Source organism: Hypomesus nipponensis, chromosome 25, assembly GCF_054491055.1.
Source record: "Hypomesus nipponensis isolate SF chromosome 25, ASM5449105v1, whole genome shotgun sequence".
NCBI classification, from domain to species: Eukaryota; Metazoa; Chordata; class Actinopteri; order Osmeriformes; family Osmeridae; genus Hypomesus; species Hypomesus nipponensis.
In genome coordinates this window covers 4,180,688-4,200,739 of record NC_140385.1, presented here as the reverse complement: position 1 = coordinate 4,200,739, position 20,052 = coordinate 4,180,688, and the positions used below count along the sequence as shown (strand labels likewise).

General features: G+C 48.8%; 3 protein-coding genes and 1 long non-coding RNA gene across 12 annotated transcripts; 3 read left to right on the top strand and 1 right to left on the bottom strand.

The window, feature by feature from the left end:
* Positions 1–120: 120 nt before the first annotated feature.
* LOC146221873 (protein mono-ADP-ribosyltransferase PARP14-like) lies at positions 121–8,838 on the top strand. Its single transcript, XM_084691241.1, has 15 exons — positions 121–354; positions 792–931; positions 1,124–3,355; positions 3,541–3,777; positions 4,015–4,239; positions 4,392–4,458; positions 4,574–4,735; positions 4,833–4,892; positions 5,077–5,253; positions 5,555–5,693; positions 5,807–5,862; positions 5,983–6,702; positions 6,861–6,994; positions 7,276–7,447; positions 7,676–8,838. Exons 1-15 carry the CDS (start codon positions 165–167, stop codon positions 7,954–7,956), a joined length of 4,992 nt encoding a protein of 1,663 aa, XP_084547367.1. The 5' UTR covers positions 121–164; the 3' UTR covers positions 7,957–8,838.
* Positions 8,839–8,968: 130 nt separating this feature from the next.
* LOC146221871 (uncharacterized) lies at positions 8,969–17,728 on the bottom strand. 8 transcript variants are annotated; one of them, XR_014746721.1, is made up of 9 exons: positions 17,640–17,724; positions 17,320–17,517; positions 17,104–17,187; positions 12,368–16,769; positions 12,152–12,275; positions 11,197–11,853; positions 10,413–10,724; positions 10,155–10,289; positions 8,969–10,036 (listed from the first exon to the last, which is right to left on the bottom strand). It is a non-coding gene; the product is annotated as an uncharacterized LOC146221871 (long non-coding RNA). The 8 variants fall into 8 exon arrangements; XR_014746723.1 differs by having other exon boundaries at positions 11,197–11,281; positions 17,640–17,723; XR_014746719.1 differs by having other exon boundaries at positions 11,197–12,275; positions 12,368–12,456; positions 12,716–16,769; positions 17,640–17,723.
* LOC146221872 (kelch-like protein 33) lies at positions 12,015–14,937 on the top strand. The gene is made up of 4 exons (XM_084691250.1): positions 12,015–12,626; positions 12,750–13,689; positions 13,787–13,957; positions 14,154–14,937. Exons 1-4 carry the CDS (start codon positions 12,026–12,028, stop codon positions 14,683–14,685), a joined length of 2,244 nt encoding a protein of 747 aa, XP_084547376.1. The 5' UTR covers positions 12,015–12,025; the 3' UTR covers positions 14,686–14,937.
* Positions 16,720–19,973, top strand: LOC146221870 (kelch-like protein 33). 2 transcript variants are annotated; one of them, XM_084691249.1, is made up of 4 exons: positions 16,720–17,578; positions 17,797–18,670; positions 18,819–18,989; positions 19,372–19,973. In XM_084691249.1, exons 1-4 carry the CDS (start codon positions 16,726–16,728, stop codon positions 19,889–19,891), a joined length of 2,418 nt encoding a protein of 805 aa, XP_084547375.1. In that variant the 5' UTR covers positions 16,720–16,725; the 3' UTR covers positions 19,892–19,973. The 2 variants fall into 2 exon arrangements, with proteins under 2 accessions (XP_084547375.1, XP_084547374.1); XM_084691248.1 differs by having other exon boundaries at positions 17,692–18,670.
* The last annotated feature ends 79 nt before the right edge of the window (positions 19,974–20,052 follow it).

Genomic DNA, 20,052 nt, shown 5'->3' with positions numbered 1-20,052 from the left:
CGTCTGTTTTTGACAATTTTTGAGTAAGATGAAGAGAGTGGGGGAGTGAACAGGCGTGAAAGAAATGCGCACTGCGCGTTACGTTCACAATAGGATTTTTTTTAAACGTGTGATCTAGTCCCGTATAGTGCCGGTAAACTCTTGCAGATGAACGTTTTAGTTTGATGGTTAAGATGCCCGTCATGGATGTCAACAAATACCCAGTTTTCTTCGAGGTACACAACCTTGACATAGATCGGAAGGATAGGATAGAGAAATATTTTCAAATTCGAAGGCGATCAGGTGGAGGGGACTGTGGACAGGTGGAGAAAGTTCGAGACAACATTTACAAGATCGCGTTCCTGAAACAAAAAGGTGAGGGATTTGAATAATATAGTTACATTTCATAACTAATTGCACTTGATATTTGGTATATCTTCGAAGTCATATGCAAAAATGCATGTCTTGTATTAATTGAGTTCAACTTTGGTCTTTGGCAAGGCAAGGCAAGTTTTTTTTTATAGCACATTTCCACAAGGCAATTCAAAGTGCTTCTCATAAACGCACCATAACACAAGGCAAAAGGTCAATAGTCTATTTAAAGCCTGTCAGTCAGCATTTTAAGAAAGAATCTCAACTCTGTATAAATCAGTACAGCAGTATGGACAGATTTTTTTAAACATCAAATACGTTTATACAAATCGAAGAATATAAAAGCGCACTTTCACTTTCGCATTTCACACACACGCCTTGTTTTTACGCATGTCACGTCTTCTCCTTCCTCGTCTTCTTCGGTTGTATTACCGGCGCAGACCAGGAGACGGTGCTAAAGAAACGGGATCATGTTGTGGAGATCAGAGGAGGTCCTCTCACCCTCATCATGCTTGGGAGTCACGAGCCAGCGTTGGACACTTCTCTCAGCACTGTCCCAAGCAACACCCTCAAACAAAGAGTAAACTATTACAATTTAAATGTTTCTGAAAGTGTGTTCATAATACGACAGACAAGAACTAGACTGCATAAAAAACACAATTGTCCACATACACACACACACACACATATACAAACATGGAAATATCTGTTATTTCTCATTTATACCCATGTAGGGAATCGTTTTAACGGGTCCCTCTTCTTCAATCTGCAGGGCAGCTCCTTCCATGTGGCAGTGTCGCCAGCTGGTGGTGACAAGCACACAGTGGAGCTGAATACCTACTTGCAGCAGTACCTGAGGGAGATCCCCAGAGCTCAGAAGCACCTCCAGCAGCAGCTGTCCTCCCTGGGCTGCACCCTCCAGCTCCCCCTGGTGGACGGACAACCAGTGGTGGTGGTCAAGTGTTCAGGCCAGGCTGGGGCCGAGGGAGATGAGGGAGGGGGTGGGCTGGAGGGGTGGAGGAAGGAGGTGGACAGGCTGTTTGAGGAGAAGTACTCATACCACTTTGAGGTGGAGCCGGTGAAGATCCAGAAACTACTCCTTGTGAGCATGTGCCAGGATGACGAGGCGGGTGTCAAGGTGTACAGTGAGACGGGACAGGGCTTTGTGGTGGTGGTGGGCGAGACGTCCCAGGTCAATGCCCGGCTTAGTGACCTGGAAGTCATCACGCAGTTAGAAGGTCAGGGGTTCAGGGTCAACCCGGAGAAGACAAGCACCATCTGTCGGCTAGGCGAGGCCAAGCTCCGCCTCTTGGGGGAGGGGCTAGAACAGGAAGTGAGCCGAGCCGCTCCGGGTGTGCGAGTGACTCGGAGGAGTCCGGATGAGCTCGCTATAGACGGCTCCCCCGCCGAGGTTCTGAAAGCCAGAGAGACGGTCGCCAAGATGGAGTCCCGGGTTGAGGAGAAGGTCCTGGAGATGCCCTCCCTGCTCATGGCCTTCCTGAGGGAGAGGTACAGCGGCCTGAGGGCGCTGGAGGGCTTCATGGGTTGGGGGTGTCAGGTGGAGGCGCAGCTAGGCAACACGGAGCTCCACCTGCTGTCCCTCTCCTCGGACAAACTCGCGGAGGCCGAGAAGGCCCTCCTCCTCGAGTTCACCGAGGAGAAGATCGACGTGCCCAGCTGCTCCTCGACCCCGCCGGAGCTGAGGTCCACGCTCGAGGCCAAGGTGAGCCAAGCGGCCGGTAAGGTGTCGGTCAGGTTCGGTTCAGGATCCCAGGTCCATATCCTGGGCCACGCCAAGCAGGTCCGGGAGCTGAGAGAGGAGATTGGGGAGTTTTTGATCGATCGAGCCACTTCGGTGGAGAGGATCGCGGTGCCCTGTCAGGAGATAGCGGACCACTTCCTGGAGCTGCTGGAGAGACTGGAACTGCAGGACCCAGAGGTGGAAGTCCTCCCTGAAGTAGACTCCACATCCTCCGACCTTCCCTCCGTGGTCCTCCAAGGACCATCCAAGCAAGTGGCCCAGCTCCTCAGCCGGCTCCACCCAGCTTTGATATCCCTGGTCAGGGAGAACATCACCATCGACCAGCCCGGGGCTCTTCGCTACTTCCAGGGCCAGGGTAAGGAGTATCTTCAGGTAGTCGGTCGTGCCGAGCGCTGTGTCATCCTGCTGGAGGGACAAGGAAGCTTCCCCGGCGTCACTCCCAGCGCTGCCTCGTCCACCAGTCCAACCAGGTCACAGCTGCAGTACGTCCCGGACGCTAGATACCTTCTCCCGGGCGGCCTCCAGGTCGAAGTCCGTCAGGGCGACATCACCAAGGAGCGGGCAGACGCGCTCGTCAACGCCGCCAACGAGGACCTGGATCACAGCGGGGGCGTGGCGGCGGCGCTGAGCCGGGCGGGCGGGCCAGAGGTTCAGCGGGCGAGCACCGCCCTGGTGCGGCAGGTGGGGAAGCTGTTCACGGGGGCGGTGGTGGAGACGGTGGCGGGAGACCTGCCCTGTAAGATGCTGCTGCACGCCGTGGGGCCGGTAGGGGGACGAGTCGGGGGCAAGGAGAGCGTCTTGCTGGAGAAGACGGCGAGGGCCGCCCTGGATCTGGCGGCTGCCATGGACCTCCAGACCCTGGCCATGCCCTGCATCAGCTCTGGGATCTTCGGGGTGCCCGTCGGGGTATGTGCGGAGGCCATCGTCACGGCGGTGAAAGGGTTTAGCGGGGAACAGCACGGCATGACCAAGGTGACCCTGATAGATGTTAGCGCCGAGGCGGTGAGGGCCATGCAGGAGGCCTGTGATAGACTACTGGGACAGAGGGAGAGGGGGGCGGAGAGTGGGAGAGAGACGGAGAGAGAGAAGGGGAGGGAGAGGGAGTCTGGGCTGGATACATTGCCCGGCCCAAGCGCCTGTCCCCAGGACAGCCAGGGAGATGCAGCTCCGCCCCCAGCCAGAGGAGCTGCAGAAGCCTGGGTCACGGTGAAGATCATCCAGGGAAGCATTGACACACAGCAGGTGAGAGAAACATTACATCTGTTATGTCTGAGCACTCTTACAAGGATTGTTGTTTTCCCAATGCCTACTTTTCACACCACTTCTTTTTTCTCCCTCCTTGACCTATTTCTCTCCACCTCGCCCTCCACCACCACCTTCCTCTCCCTCATCCCCACACCCTTCCTCCACTCTTTTGTTCCCTCTAGATGGACGCCCTGGTGTGTCCCATGCTGGGCAGCGACCCCCTGTCCTCCCGGGTGGGGAAGGCCCTGTCTGAGGCCGTGGGGCCGGGCCTGAAGGCTGCCTTCTCCCGGGAGGCTGTTGGGCCCGTAGGCCCCGGGGACAAGGTCCTGGTTGAGGGTCTGTCTGGACTCAGGTCTGGTCGGGTGTTCTTCATCAGCTGTGCCCCGTGGGACAACAACTCTGAAGGACCAGCTGCACAGGTCAGAGTGTGTGTGTGTGTGTATGTGTGTGTATGGGTTTGTGTGTGTATGGGTGTGTGTGTATGTGTGTGTATGGGTGTGTGTGTGTGTGTGTGTATGGGTGTGTGTGTGTGTATGTGTCCCAAACTCTTTAGAAATCCTCCAGGTTGCAAAACGATGTTGCGTGTCACTTCCTCATCCACGTTGGACCTTTCTACCCCAGTTGACCTTTACCCTCTGACCTACCCCCAAACCCAGGCTCTGAAGCAGGGCATTCGCAGGGTTCTGTCCTCGTGTGAGAACCGAGGCTTCGGTTCCATCGCCTTCCCTGTGCTCGGAACCGGTATCGTTTTGAAGTTCCCCCACAACATTGCAGCCAGGGTGCTGTTGCAGGAGATACAGGGACACCAGCAGACCCGGACCAGCAGATCTCCCTTCTCGATTTGTATTGTTGTCCATCCCAACGACAAAGAGGCATTCAAGGTAAAAGACTATCCAGGAAAATAGTTATTTAGTTTGGTTTAATTCCTTTCAATTAATTGTAGTAGTACCTGTGTTTTTTAAGGTTGGTTTAGTTTGTTATATCTGAAAATAATTTTTCTCACAATTGTTTTGTGGTCCGTGTTCGCATACAGGCGTTTACGACTGCCCAGGGTGAATTGCGTCTCAGAGGGGTCACTATAGAAGCTCCACTAAACCAAAGTGAGTTATTAATGCTCCAAAACACCTTAAAGATTCATAAAGAAACCTTTGGGATATTCCATAATATCTCTTCTATGTCTCTCTCTCACTCCCTCTCTCTCACTCCCTCTCTCAGCTCCTCCCACTCCTACTTCAGCCACCCCTGCCTCGACCACACTCAGTGATGTCACGGTCATGGTGGGAGGAGTCAAATTCCAGCTGATATCTGGTGACATCACAACCGAGAAGACTGACGTCATCGTCAACACCACAGACTTCTCTTTGCAAAACCAATCAGGTGCGGTATCCACGGAGATGAACACCGTCGACTTTGATCATACATCCGGTTTTTGTCTCCTGGATCGATGGATGTACTTACAGCTGTCATCCTCTAGGTGTCTCTAAAGCCATCCTAACAGCTGCTGGACCTTCCGTCCAGGCCGAGTTGGCACAAGGTAAACTAACACACTTTGTTAGTAACCTTCAATTTAAAGAACAACCAATCATGCTTCCTTGATAATATATTCACAATCTTGTTTCTTATGGGACAAAAGGTATACAAAAAAAACATCTACTATTTTGCCTTGGCCTATCTGTGAACTTGATTCCTCCTCTTCCTCTCCTCCCCTTCCTCCTCAGCTGGGAAGCCTGCAAACCACATGTGCTCCACAGGGCCCGGTCTTCTGCCCTGCAAGGAGATTGTCCATGCCAGCTTCGGGTGTGAGGCTACAAAGATCAGTAAGACCTGTGGAAAGATCCTGAAGCTTTGCGAGAGGAAGGGCTTCCAGTCTGTGTCCTTCCCAGCAGTCAACACGGGTTCGTACCGTCCAATCACATTTCCCTCTAGATGCAAGACAGCCATCTCCGCAGCCACAGTTAATGTTCTGTTGTGGAACTAAGCCTGAACAGTTGGATTACGTAACTTCGGAATTAATTTATTAATTGACTACAAATTATATTTGATTAATTGAACTCAATTTAATTGAATCAACGTAATTGAACTGAATTGAATCCACATCACCACAAGAACTCTTCTCACTTTGTTTCATAGTCTTAGATACACTACAAAGAGTAGTCATGGATTTCCCGTCTCTCACTGGCGCTCTCTCACTTCCAGGTGCTGGTGGGTTAGACTTTGTCACAGTGTGCAGAGCCATGATGGATGGCCTGGTCTACACAGTCAGGAAGCTGACCCCTAAGACCCTCTGCCACGTCCGAGTGGTCATCCTGCAGGACAACATCTTCCAGGCTTTCAGGTCACTCCCTCACCTGTTCTCTAGTTGATGGGTCGCAGTCTTTTCGCTCTGGCCATTCCTAGGTTCAATTTTCCCTCCTACCTGGAATACATTTGAATTTTAATTTGTTTCAGATCTGAGCTTGCGTCTCGTCCTCCGGAAACTGTTGTTCTACCCCTCACCCTGAAAGGTGCGCTGTGTGCAGTCTTGGTAAACATACTTTAGTAGATGGCATCCCTGCACCCTGACACGTAATATAAATGTCTGTCTCTCTCTGTCTCTTTTTCTACCTCTCTCTCTGTCTACTCAGAGAAAGCCCACCTGGTGCTCAAAAAGACCATGAAGCTGGGCTCGTTGTCTTTCCCTTCCTCCTCCTCCTCCTCCTCGACCTCCTCCAGCTCACCCTCTGCCCCCTCGGGCCTCCCCGTGTCCCCCTGGAAGCCTCCCCCAGCTGTGCTGGTGGTCCTGGGGCCAGGGTCTCAGGCAGTGACCCGGGCCAGAAAAGAGCTGGAGATTATTCTGCTGAAGCAGCTCGAACGGAAGGAGGTGGAGGGGAAAGACCTGCGGCTCCTGGGTGAGCCGGAGCTCCGGGCCTTCCAGGAGTCAGTCCGGGCCCAGGCGGTGAGCCTGGAGCTGGGGCAAGGCAGGCCGGCTGCGGCCAGGCCGCGGTCTGGGTCTGGAGGCGGCGGTGACATCACCTACGTCCTCCGGGGCCTGGGCGAGGACGTGCTGAGCGTGTATAACCTCCTCCAACGGGGCCTCAGCGGTGCCCTTCGCAGGGACCTCGATGAGCGAAACGAGGCCCTTGTGGCTTTTATGGTCCAGTGGTCCCTGCAGGGACCCGGAGACGTCTGGAATGAGCTGGGGCTGAACGGCAACTACATGCTGGAGCAGGCCCACCTCGAGGGCTTGGTGGAGGTGGAGGTGTTTGGTCTCAATAGGGAAGTGCTGTCTGTGAACCTGAGGACCAACCTGGCAACCGACTGCCTCACTGGACGCGTGTACAAAGTGAAAAGGGAGGAGAGCAAATGTACGGTTTTATTTTGGTCGCTACTAGAGGCCTTTTTTCAGTTCTGAGCTTTTTGGTGTGGTAAATGTAATTGATCACTTTTGCCTGATATCCAAGATCTCTGTCCTCTCCTGTGTGTGTGTGTGTGTGTGTGTGTGTGTGTGTGTGTGTGTTTGCAGCGCTGCCACAGTCCTGGGATCCCATGGCTGAAAAGGAGGTACTAAAGAAGGTTGAGCTGTCTTCAGGATCACAGGAGTACAAGACTGTGGCTCAGGGCTTTCTGAAGACCGCCGGAAACTTTACCATCCGCAAGGTGTGTTTGAGATGACACACATTATTTAATGTTGTTCAATGTTATTTCATATGAATTTCATTTAACTATACTTTGACCATTATTGCTCTGATTTAGTAACCCCTCATATTCCAGCATATAATACACCATCCAGTGTACCCCTCTTCCATTAAATCAAGGGTGCACAGTTTGGGTTGTTGGTCCAAGTAAAAACCCTACACATGCAAAATAACGACCTCAAACATAATTTGTTGTTTTAACTTCTTGTCTGTCCTTCAACTAACTTCTGTTCTCCCTCCCAGATTGAGCGTGTGCAGAACTTCTTCCTGTGGCAGGCCTATTCTGTGTGTGAGAAGCGAATCAAAGCCAAGAACGGGGAGAGTGCGGTGGGTGAGAAGATGCTGTACCACGGCACCAAGAAGGACAGCTGTGCCCCCATAGAGATGTCGGGATTCAACAGGAGCTATGCTCACAGTAAGAAACAGCTGTTCTGTGTCACGTTTAGTGGAACTGCCTAGTGGTGTCCTATATAAAACTAATCTCACTCTCTCTGTCTCTCTCTGTCTCTCTCTGTCTCTCTCTGTCTCTCTCTGTCTCTCTCTGTCTCTCTCTCTCTCTCTCTCTCTCTCTCTCTCTCTCTCTCTCTCTCTCTCTCTCTCTCTCTCTCTCTCTCTCTCTCTCTCTCTCTCTTGCTCTCAACAGTCACTGCATTCGGAGTGGGCACGTACTTTGCGGTGAAGGCTAGCTACTCAGCCAATGACAGATACTCTCCGCCGCATGACGGCGTGAAGCGCATGTACGTGGCTCGCGTCCTGACCGGCCGCTACACGCTGGGAAACAGCACCATGAAGGTCACCCCTCCTCGCGGCTCAGACCCCACCGACCGCTACGACAGCCTGGTGGACAACCAGCAGACTCCCAGCATGTTTGTCATCTTCCACGACGACCAGGCCTACCCAGAGTACCTCATCACCTTCTCCTGAAAACCTGCCACTTTTTCCTCTGGTTTGATCTAGTCTGATCTGGTTTGATCAGGTCTGATCTGGTTTGATCTGGTCTGATCTGGTTTGATCTGGTCTGGTGAGACTTCCATCCCATTCTTTGATCCCACATCAGTGCTGCTGGGTGCTTGTGGTTCAGTCTGAGGGAAGTATCTTCTGAGGGAATAACCTTAACTAACATGAATATGTATTGATGCAAATTACCTCATTTCCTTCCTCACCTATGTTTGTCATGGTCTTTTATTTCGGATGATTTTACTTTCCTTCTTTGCACCCTGTTTTGAGCCAGGTGTAGAATCTCTATCACCTGGAGGGTCTGTCTGGTCACACGATAAAGCATCAGACAAAAAGCTATGCCGTATTGTAACAGTCATCAACTGGACAGTGAAGAGGTCTGTCCTTAACCCACTGATCAGTTAACAACAAATAAAGAAAATGATTACTTTATTACCTTTATACTGTTGGAAATGTTCTTAATATAATAAACAATGTTTGATCTATACCTTGCTATATTAACCTCACAAACACATAACCCTTGGTTATGTCCAGGAGATAAATTAAATCTATTAATTATGTTTCTTGTATCATTGATAAACTGTCATTATGCTGTTTTCGTATGCCTGCATAGCCATAAGTTAGGTCTTTGTAAGGTGTGAGTGTCACAATATTACCAAAGTGTATAATGCCATGCAACTTTGAATGAGGAAAATAGAAGGAGGGACAAGGCCATTTCTAGGAGCCCTATCTAAAGACCTAAACAAAAGCTATCAAGCACAGCTAGAGTAGTCTGATACTACTCAACTTGAGTGTATCAGACACATGCACCTTACATATGTGTAATAAATACGTTGAATTTGTCCTGAACTTGTATTATTCCTTTCATTGACTTGGTACTTTCAGAGCAATTGGGTATTATCTAATAAGTCTTCAACAGTTTCTGACAGAACTTGATGAGGTGAGAAGAGCAAAAACAATGATTGAAAATTAGCAGACAAATATTTCACCATGTTCTTTAATGTTGCCAAAATGACAGGCATCTCATACTCTGGCATTATCTAATCAAATATTTCTCTGCATGGGAAAGAGTAGAAAACCACTGAATGAGGAGTAGTGGTTGACATTATTGGTAATTTGAAGTCCTTTCCAAAGTATTACATGAACCTGCTCTCCCACTTCTAACCAGAGGGTGGCGCTGTTGGACTAGGACCTGGCACTTCCTACTTGTTGTGTACCAAGACACAAACTGCCTCCAGCGATATCTCAGTTAAAAGCAGTAAAGGTGAAATGGTAGATTCCTATACTAAGGGTACATAAACTATCAGTACTAAGTGGAATTAGAATTAAATAAAATGTGCAATAAAATAAAATATAAGTTGCCATAAAATATAATTTGCCAATTACAATATGAGAATACAAAAAATACAAGTATTACAAAAGATACAAATGTACAAGATAGAATTGTGTAAATGCAATGTGTTTTAAGCAGGAAGTCATTTAAAGTCAGTATGGACCCTTGGCCTTGTTGAAGAGGCCAACAGTGGAAGGGAAAAACCTCATCTTGTGGCGTGAAGTATTGGTCCTGATGGACCGCAGCCTTCTGCCGGAGGGGAGTGACTGAAACAGGGTGTGTCCAGGGTGGGAGGAGTCGGCCACAATCTTCATCGCTCGCCTAATGGTTCTTTGCATCAATTTGGTTGCACCAATTGTTGAACAGCTGGCAAACATTTCACAAATGAAAGTTTTCTATCAAATTATAGGCATCTCATTCTGGTATTATCTAATCACATGTTTTCCTTCATGGGAAAGAGTAGAAAACCACTGAATGAGGAGTAATGGTTGGTATTATCACTAATGTGAAGTCCTTTCCAAAGTATTACATTAACCTGCTCTCCCACTTCTATCAAGAGGGTAGCGCTGTTGGACGAGGACCTGGCACTTCCTTCGTTGTCGTACCAAGACACAATTCTCTGTCCATTTTTGGTCAAACTGCCTCCTGTGACATCCCAGTCAAAAGCAGTAAACGTAAAATGGTAGATTCCTCTGACTAGGGCAGTAAACATTCCTTCAGAGAAAGGGAATAAAACATATTTATACATAAATATACAACCTTATTAACCATAAAGTGTTATGATGACCACCATATTAACAACTGTATACTGTATAATTACAAGGTGATTTACCTGAGGATGGATTGTAGGAATTCCCAATGTTTATGAGAACACGCCGGAAGACTAGGCGATAATCTTTATTAATCGGTCCAATTTTTACATGTTATCCCCCTCCCAGTGTTGCAGAAAATGCCACGTGAGGTCTCTCTATGGAAATGTAAAAGAAAATAGGAACATTAGATATCATATTGTAGCAGATAAAGTAAAAGGTCCACTGGATGTAAAGCTGATTTTCAATATATGTCCCCAAAAGGTTTTTTAATCGTTTACCTTGATTTATTCTCTTCAGTTCATTCACCGTAGTGTTCAGTGTTGACACTTGGCTCTTGCTGGCTTCCATCTTCACTTTCATGCCTTCCAGGGCTCTGACAGCCGTCTCCAGCCTCTCCCCCATGGCTCACAGCTCTCTCAGCACCGTGTGGAGGGTCACAGCAGTTCACAGCTCAGCTGGTTTTTTATTGTGGTCGTCCTCTCCTCTCCCCGGCTGGGAGTCTCCACCTCGTGTTCCTCCACCTCACCAGCCTGGTGTGGGTGAGCCTGCTCTGCTGTGATGTCGTTCTCACTGACCTCTCCTCCTCCGTCCTCGGACAGAGAGGCAGACACACACAGAAGCAGCAGTAGCAGAAGGTGACTCAGGTTACTGGCTCTCTTCATTTTGCAGTTGAACGCTGTACCAGACAGTTCCACAATCCTCCGCTAACTCTTTTCTAACTCAGACTGTAGACCCATTTTATACACGTTGTGGTATCTGTTATCTTGCCTAAATGAGAGGGTGTACTTATAATAAATAGCAAGGGTCATAACTGATACTGAGTAAGGTGCCCTGTGTTTTATCAATGATATTGGCAATTAAACTCAGACACTATCAGACAGTTTCCCAGACATGGATTAAGACTACACCTAAATAAAGAACACAATTCATGATCTCCCGTGACAAATGTTTTTAGTCTGCTGGGGAAACTGAGCCTTTATGTGGTATTACATTTCAGCTGAAAAATAACAATTATGTAATAGAGATTGAGCTTTGTGAATGTGTGATGTTGCGGTAACTCACTGTCAAATGTAATGTTGAATTAAAGAGATTCTGTTTAATGCATGGTTACGTGGTGATTTTAAACATCCACAGCCTGATTATACCACTGCAGAGGTAAAACAAAGGTCATCACAACAACAAAAACAAAGGTAATCATAAAGTTGATTTGAACCTTTTCACACAACGATATGTTCTATACTAGATAACGGCACTGTTGTAAACACTGCACGCGTCTGATAACGTCGGACCAAATTGTTTGATCTTCAGTTTGTTTTTTAGTTTATGTATTTCAGCGTGCAGACAGATGATTGACGAAGTGCATGTTAAAAACAAAGATTATCTACCACATTTCTTTTATAACTCTGATGGGAAACGTGTAGGCCTTTAGACTTAAGGCTTATAGAGTCCAGTTGCTGGCAATCTACCAATGGACTAACAGGGTTTTCCAGCAGCACACAGCTTTAGCACCTGTTATAGCGCTGAAACTACACTGGTCTACTGTTATTCAAACCACATGACCTCACTTATTGCTGACTCACATTGAGCCTTTTGAATCGCATGCAGTTTAATGTCATACAGGCCGGAGTTCTGACTGAAACAAAACCCCTGTGACCCAGCACCTAAGATTAGCTGCTTGTTGTCGGATGTCGGATGACCCCTCTGAGATGCTGTGGCGCACTAAGACAAACAGACAGACAGACAGACTGACCAACCGAGGATAGAAGCATCTTTGACAGACAGAAAGACAGATGAGCCCTTGGGGATGAAATGTAAATAAGAGACCCTCTATGAGTGAAAGGGATTTTTTCCAGAGGGTTTAATCAGGAAAAAAGCTCGAAGGGACGGAGTGATGCATTGTTGGAGCAGTAACCATGGAGATGACATAAGCATGAGAAAAGTGTATGGTAGACAAACGTACGCTAGAGAGCTGTTCCAGACCTTGGAGGGTTTCAGGGACTCCTCTCTGCTCACTGACCTGACTCTGAGCACTGAGGATGGGCTGAGATTCCAGGTCCACTCCCCTGTCCTGGCTGCTGTCAGCTCCCTGGTCCACCACAGTCTGCAGGACGGGGATGCAAAGTGGGAGAAGAGGGGAGGATCTGTTGATGGTGACACACAGAGAGAGGTGTTGATAGTTCTGGGTTCTGGGGTGGACCGTGTAGGGCTGGTGGGGGTGCTGGAGTTTGCCTACACTGGGGTCATAGCAGCTCTGAACACAGGCAATGTGATCCAGATCCAGACTGCAGCTCAAGTACTGGGAGTTCCCAGAGTTCTGGAGCTCTGTAGAGAGGAAGAGGAGAAGATGAAGATAGGAGGACAGAAGAAGACAGAGGAGAGGAAGATCTCAGCTGGAGAACAGATGGAGATCAGTCTTCAGTCCATCAGACAGCTGTGGACACAGAGAGTAGGCTGTGATGTCATACTGGGGGTGGATGGAACTTCTTTTTATGGTATGTATCATTTCTTCTTCATCTACATGTAGTGGTGAAAACTGTATATGGAGTATTATGCAAATTGAGCACATTTAGCTGAGACGAACCAGAAATAAATCATTGTGCATTTCCTTCTGCTAGCTCACAGAGTTGTCCTGGCTGCCAGTAGTGCTTATTTCAGAGCAATGTTCACCAGTGGGATGAAAGAATCCCAGCAGTACTGTGTAACTCTCCCCTTCCTGGTGGCATCCGAGCTGGAGATCCTGATTGGTTGCTCGCACAGTGGGTCACTTTCTCTCAATTGGGACTGTGTCTTTGAGGTCGGCTGCACCGCCCTTCGGCTACAGTTCCAGGCCGCCTTCTCACTGTGCATCGACTTCTTGCAACAGGAAATAGGCGTCCACTCCTGCTTGGACGTGGCGTCCTTCGCTGAGGAGTTTGGGATGGCGGATCTTCTCCAAACAGCCGACAACTTTGTCCTACAGAACTTCAATAAGGTCTCAGTCACAGAGAAGTTCCGAGACTTGCCCTTTAAAAAGCTTCGTAAGTTCCTAAGAAGCCTCTACCTCTGTGTGTCTTCTGAACTTGTTGTATTTAAGGCAGTGGTGTCCTGGATCGAGGTCAATCCCATGACCAGTCATAGACTGATTAGAGAGCTGCTAAAAACTGTTCAGTTCCCTTTAATGACCTTCACAGACTTTAAAGAGATCAAAGCCATGAAGATATGGACTGATTGCAACTCTGTTTATCTCTTGAAAACATTTCTGAAAAAATTCTGGTCTTATCGCTTTGCCTCAGATAACCATTACAGGATCTACATACCCACAGAGACATTGGTCTTGGTAGGTGGAAACCATTTCTGTGAGGATACACAGGTACATATTCCTAGCCAAGAGTTGTGGTTTGGTAATTCCCTGAGGAACCACATTGGCATTGTGAAGAGTGTGGAGTGGAGGAAGCTGGGAGAGATGCCAGAGACACCCAGGGTTAGTCATGAGGTGGTGGTTCTGGAGGGGAAGTTGTACGTGGTCGGAGGCAGGAAGTTCTGGAACAGATCGGACGCCCTGAGCTCAGTCTGGCGGTGAGCTGAACAATCAAAGGCTTCATCTTTGAAGTTCAAACTTTCATTGACATCAGCTTTGTCTCATTATTGTTTCTTCAATTCTGACTCTCATCAGGTATGACCCAGCTACAAACGAATGGCAGAAGCTGGCCGACATGCAGGAGCCAAGGTGCTCCTTCTCTGTGGTTGCTGTGGATGGTTTGATATATGCCATAGGAGGAGACTTTGAATACCAGGCTAACTTGGACAGGGTGGAGCGCTACTGCCCAAAGACAGACTCCTGGAGGTGAGATGGAAGGGGAACTTTTTGACACATTGGTTTGAGGAAATGGTTCTTGATGAAATAAAAACCTTGTTTGTATAGGGGTTTTAGGGCAATCGGAGATGGACAGCCAAATAAATGTTAAATAGTCACAATTACAAATATTGTGACTTTAAGTATTTTAAGTTTGCATTAAAAACATAACCTACCTTCCTTTCAGCTCCTGCAAACCTCTGGACAGGGCCTTGAGCGGCCACTCTGCCTCAGTGCTGGACGGCCAGATCTTCATCTCAGGAGGCTTCAACTGCAACTATGAGTGTCAAGTGTCCATGTTCCTCTACCACCCAGAGAGAGGAACCACCTACCTGACTGACATGATCCAAGCCCGGGCCTTTCACTGCATGGAGACCCTCAATGGCCGCCTGTACGTCACAGGTGGCATCTCCGCTGACACCCAGAGGGGCTACTTTGACCAGCTGTCCTGTGAGGTGTACGACCCTGCGAGGGATTCCTGGAGCTCCATCTCCCCCCTGACCGTCCCTCACGTTGGCCCAGCCTCGGCAGTCCTGGAGGGGAAGCTGTACGTGCTGGGAGGGTACTGCCAGGAGGACAACAGGGAGTCCAAGCTGGTGCACCGCTACGATCCCAGCAGCCAGCTCTGGGAGAACATGGGAGGTATGCCTGGACCCAGCTTCGCTTTACAAGCATGTGTGCTTTCCCTGCCGGCACATCTAAGACAATTACCTCATTAAATTAACCAGTGAAGTTTCATGCACCATTGGAATTAGAGGGATTTTTTTGGCACTTTAATTTAACAGAAAAATGCTAATGATCCTGATTGTTTATCCGAAACTCAGAAATAAATCTACATCAACCCCAGTTTGCATGTTGCGTATGGAAAGTATTGGGGACGAGCTCAATGTATTCAAAGCTTGGCATTTACCTGAGACAACATAGTTTGTAAGAATGATTTTGTTATTAAATTTTTTTCTGGTATTCTACAAGGAGTGTTTTATAAATACTGTTGTTTGTCTTTAGTTTTTTAATATTTCAGATACTAAACTATATAAGTGGCAGTGGCATTTACATCATTATAGATTATATATATATATGCACTTGTCGAGATGTAACCACTTTAAACAAACAGCAAAGCCTACTTTACATGTTGTGTTTCTGCACATTTTCTGTGAAATAAATACAATAATTGTACTTCAAATTATTCTTTTGTGCAGGGTTTTTTTTGGGGGGGGGGGGTTGTTGAGAGAACTTCTATCTATACAGAAAATATCTATATATATGATTCTATTCTACAATAGTATGAAGTAGTACTTGACTGAATCTTGTACTGGAAGTTCCAGACTGAATCTGAATCTTGTAGCAGAAGTGCCAGACTAAATCTGAATCCTGTACTGGAAGTGTCAGACTGAATCTGAATCCTGTACTGGAAGTGCCAGACTGAATCTGAATCTTGTAGCAGAAGTGCCAGACTAAATCTGAATCTTGTAGCAGAAGTGCCAGACTAAATCTGAATCCTGTACTGGAAGTGTCAGACTGAATCTGAATCCTGTACTGGAAGTGCCAGACTGAATCTGAATCCTGTACTGGAAGTGCCAGACTGAATCTCTGCTTCCCCACAGTGGCCTGCAGCTGCACCAGCATCACACTCAGGTCCCTCAGCTCAGCATGGAAGCTGGATAAGCAGGACATCATCCATCAAACTGTCACACTCACATTACACTCAACCTCTGATTAACTGTTTTTCCCTTTCTTCATTCTTTCAAATCAAATCAAAAATATTGTATAGCGCTTTTTACACGCAAGCATGTCACAGAGGGCTTCACATACGCCCATAGAACTGCCCCTCAACCAAGCTAAACCCTCAAGGAAGACAAGGAAAAACTCCCAGAAAAACTCCCAGAGGAGAAAAAATGGAAGAAACCTTGGGAGGAGCAATTTAGTGAGGGATCCCCTCCTCCAGAGACGGTTGGTCAAAGAGAGGAGCAGAACACAGGATTTCTTCTAGTCATTTGTTTGTTGGAAAGACATGCTGGTGACAATAGTGTGTGAATGATTAAGGCTTACCACATGAAACCTTTACATGTTTAGTTGTTAATGTCAAATAGGTAACGTAGAAGCCTGAAAAGAAGCTAGTGAAGAAGCCATGCAGTAGCCGCTTCAGTCGCTGCAAGCAGTTTACTGTCATACAGGCCGGAGTTCTGACTGAAACAGAACCCCTGTGACCCAGTACCTAAAAATAGCTACTTGTTGATGTCAATGTTTATCTGATGCCCCCTCTGAGATGCTGACAGGCAGACAGACAGACAGACAGACAGACAGACAGACAGACAGGAATACAGACAGACAGACAGACAGACAGACAGACAGACAGGAATACAGACAGGAATACAGACAGGAATACAGACAGACAGACAGACAGACAGACAGGCAGGAAGACAGACAGACAGACAGACAGACAGACAGACAGGCAGGCAGGCAGGCAGGCAGGCAGGCAGGCAGGCAGGCAGGCAGGCAGGCAGGCAGGCAGGCAGGCAGGAAGACAGACAGACAGACAGACAGACAGACAGGCAGGCAGGCAGGCAGGCAGGCAGGCAGGCAGGCAGGCAGGCAGGCAGGCAGGCAGGCAGGCAGGCAGGCAGGCAGGCAGGCAAACCTTGAGTAGAAACATCAGAGAAAGACATAAAAGCCTTAGAGGATGACATGTAAATAAGAGACCCTCTACGAGCGAAAGGGATTTTTCCAGGCAAAGAGCTCACATTGACGGAGCAGTAACCATGGAGATGACACAAGGACGCCTACCCGAGGAATGGGAGGAACGCTGGAGGGGAGAGAAGGAGCAAAGAAGAAGAGCGATGAAGGAGAGAGGAGAGAGGGTAGCGGAGGAGGACCCAGAGCTGAGGAGGATCGTTGCCTACAACGACACCAGGATGGGTTTGAGACGGAGGGACGGCGAGGAAGGAAGAAAGATGAAGAAGAAGAACATCCGCACATCGAGCCGGGAGGGAACAGAGGAGGAGGAGGAGGAGCAGTGGAATGAGAAAGGAGAAGGTTCAGAAGAGGAGGAGAACGTCTCCACGTACAGCCAAGACACATACGCAAGAGAGCTGTTCCACACCTTGGAGGAGTTCAGGGACTCCTCTCTGCTCACTGACCTGACTCTGAGCACTGAGGATGGGCTGAGCTTCCAGGTCCACTCCCCTGTCCTGGCTGCTGTCAGCTCCCTGGTCTACCACAGTCTGCAGGACGGGGATGCAGAGTGGGAGAAGAGGGGAGGATCTGTTAACATGAACAGACAGAAACAGGTGTCGATGGTTCTGGGTTGTGGGGTGGACCATGTAGGGCTGGCGGGGGTGCTGGAGTTTGCCTACAGTGGGGTCATAGCAGCTCTGAACACAGGCAATCTGGTCCAGATCCAGACTGCAGCTCAAGTACTGGGAGTTCCCAGAGTTCTGGAGCTCTGTAGAGAGGAAGAGGAGAAGATGAAGATAGGAGAACAGAAGAAGACAGAGGAGAGGGAGATCTCAGCTGGAGAACAGATGGAGATCAGTCTTCAGTCCATCAGACAGCTGTGGACACAGAGAGTAGGCTGTGATGTAGTTCTGGATGTGGTTGGGACTCCATTTTATGGTAGGTACAATTTCGATAGTTTCACTAAAGTGTGAAACAAGAAGTACTTACGGAGTCTTACCATGTAATGAAGATGAATCTAAAACAAATAAAATTGTATTTCCTCCTGCTAGCTCACAGAGTTGTCCTGGCTGCCAGTAGTGCTTATTTCAGAGCAATGTTCACCAGTGGGATGAAAGAATCCCAGCAGTACTGTGTGACTCTCCCCTTCCTGGCAGCATCCGAGCTGGAGATCCTGATTGGTTACTCCTATAACGGGTCCCTCCCCCTCAGCTGGGGGCGTGTCTTTGAGATCAGCTGCACCGCCCTCCAGTTACAATTCCAGGCCGCCCTTTCGCTGTGTCTCAACTTCCTGCAGCAGGAAATGGACGCCCAATCCTGCCTGGACGTGGCGTCTTTCGCTGAGGCCTACGGGATGAGGGAGCTCCTGGAGGAGGCTGATGACTTTGTCCTGAGGAACTTCCTGGACGTGGCGTCCACCGCCAAGTTCCTGGATCTACCTGCGGAGAAGCTCCTTGACTTCCTGCGGAGAGACGGACTCTGTGCTCCTTCGGAGCTGTGGGTCTTCCGAGCGGTGGTGTCGTGGGTGCAGGCCGATCAGGAGGCCAGGCTACCCCAGGCAAGAGAGCTGATGACCGGGGTGCGATTCCCCCTCATGACCTTCCGGGAGTTCAGGGAGGTGCGGGCAGTCAACCTGCGGATGGAGTGCAGCAGCGGAGGAGGTGGAGGTGAAGGAGGAGGTGGGGAGGAGGAGGTGAAACTCTATGGGTCAGCCCTGAGGGAGTTCAGTATCAGTCTGCCTGGGAGCCAGAACCAGTATCGGGTCCGGAAGCCCAGAGAAGCCCTGGTTCTGGTGGGCGGGGACCAGCTGGACCTGGACACGGGTAGACGTGTTCCCAGTAAAGAGCTGTGGTTCGCCAACTCACTACGCAGCGGCACAGGGCTGGTGAAGGAGGTGGAGTGGAGGGTTCTGGGAGAGATGCCTGAAAAGGCGAGGTTAAGACATGGGGTGGCGGTGTTGGGGGGGCAGCTGTATGTGGTCGGGGGGTGTGAATTCTATGCTAAAGACGACACACTGAAATCAGCTTACAGGTAAAGGGGAATCATCCAAATAAACTACTCTATACTCTATCTGTACAGTCAATGATAACATACAAGAGCAAACTAAAAGATAGTTTATTAAAACTAAACAAAAACTTTCTTTTATTGACCTTGTTCTTTCATAAACGCACTCATACAGGTATGACCCACAACAAGGCAGTTGGCAGAGGCTTGCCGACATGCAGAATCATAGGAGTAACTTCTCATTGGTGGTTAGAGGAGAGAAACTCTATGCCATTGGAGGAGACAGAGATATCAGCGCCAACATGGACACGGTGGAAGTCTACAGCCCCGAGTCAGACGCCTGGAGGTTTGTCTGTGTGTGTCTGTGTCTGTGTGTGTGTCTGGGTTGAGAAGTGTGTGTGGTGTCAGGTGTGTGTGTGGTGGGTGGAGGTGTGTGAGGTCTGAAGGTGTCGGGAGGAGTGTGGTGAGGTGGTGTGTGGTGGTTGGGGAGGGAGATTTGGAGTGGAGGGTGTGAATAATAATCTGACATTTCCACATTTTCAATGTTTTGTGTGTGTGTTCCTGTATACTGTATAAAGTAGTAGTTTACTGGGAATTATACAGATGGTACTTCAGTGACATCTAGAGGTATGTGTAGGTATACAATATTATCTCTCCTTGTTCCTTATTGTCTGTTATGAAATCCCATCTTTTCTCCTCCACTAGCTCCTAACCTCCCTCTTCTCCAGCTTCTCCAGACAGTTGCACCAGGCTCTGAGTGGCTTCGCAGCCTCAGTGCTGGACGATGAGATCTTCATCTCAGGAGGCTTCGACTGCCGCTACCAGTGTCTGGTGTCCATGTTCCTCTACCACCCAGAGAGGGGAACCACCTGCCTGGCCGACATGATCCTGGACAGGGCCCTGCACTGCATGGAGGTTCTGGGTCGCCACCTCTACGTGGTCGGAGGGGTGTGTCATTTTCAGAGATTCTACGCCAGCCAGCTGTCCTGTGAGGTGTACGACCCTGCGAGGGACTCCTGGAGCTCCATCTCCCCCCTGACCGTCCCTCACGTTGGCCCAGCCTCAGCAGTCCTGGAGGGGAAGCTGTACGTGCTGGGAGGGTACTGCCAGGAGGACTACAGGGAGGCCAAGCTGGTGCACCGCTACGATCCCAGCAGCCAGCGCTGGGAGAACATGGGCAATATGCCTGGACCTAACACTGACATACGAGCCTGTGTTCTCCACCTGCCCCAACATCTAAGACTGTGACGGTGATTTTTCTGAAACATTATATAATCTTCTACTATGAATTCAATTTATATCCTGAATTAAAAGGATTTGCTTCACTAAAGCTGCAGTACTTTGGACAGAACAACGAATCTTCTCTATTTAATACTGATTAGCATCTACTGTATCATGTATTAGTCCAC

Coding starts and splice junctions, on each gene's coding strand:
- LOC146221873 (XM_084691241.1), top strand. CDS start 165: ATGGTTAAGATGCCCGTCATGGATGTCAACAAATACCCAGTTTTCTTC. Junction 4,459..4,573: donor AGAAGCTCCACTAAACCAAA/GTGAGTTATTAA, acceptor TCCCTCTCTCAG/CTCCTCCCACTCCTACTTCA. Junction 7,448..7,675: donor CAACAGGAGCTATGCTCACA/GTAAGAAACAGC, acceptor TGCTCTCAACAG/TCACTGCATTCGGAGTGGGC.
- LOC146221872 (XM_084691250.1), top strand. CDS start 12,026: ATGCATTGTTGGAGCAGTAACCATGGAGATGACATAAGCATGAGAAAA. Junction 12,627..12,749: donor GGATGGAACTTCTTTTTATG/GTATGTATCATT, acceptor TCCTTCTGCTAG/CTCACAGAGTTGTCCTGGCT. Junction 13,690..13,786: donor GCCCTGAGCTCAGTCTGGCG/GTGAGCTGAACA, acceptor GACTCTCATCAG/GTATGACCCAGCTACAAACG.
- LOC146221870 (XM_084691248.1), top strand. CDS start 16,726: ATGGAGATGACACAAGGACGCCTACCCGAGGAATGGGAGGAACGCTGG. Junction 17,579..17,691: donor GGTTGGGACTCCATTTTATG/GTAGGTACAATT, acceptor TCCTCCTGCTAG/CTCACAGAGTTGTCCTGGCT. Junction 18,990..19,371: donor CCCGAGTCAGACGCCTGGAG/GTTTGTCTGTGT, acceptor CCTCTTCTCCAG/CTTCTCCAGACAGTTGCACC.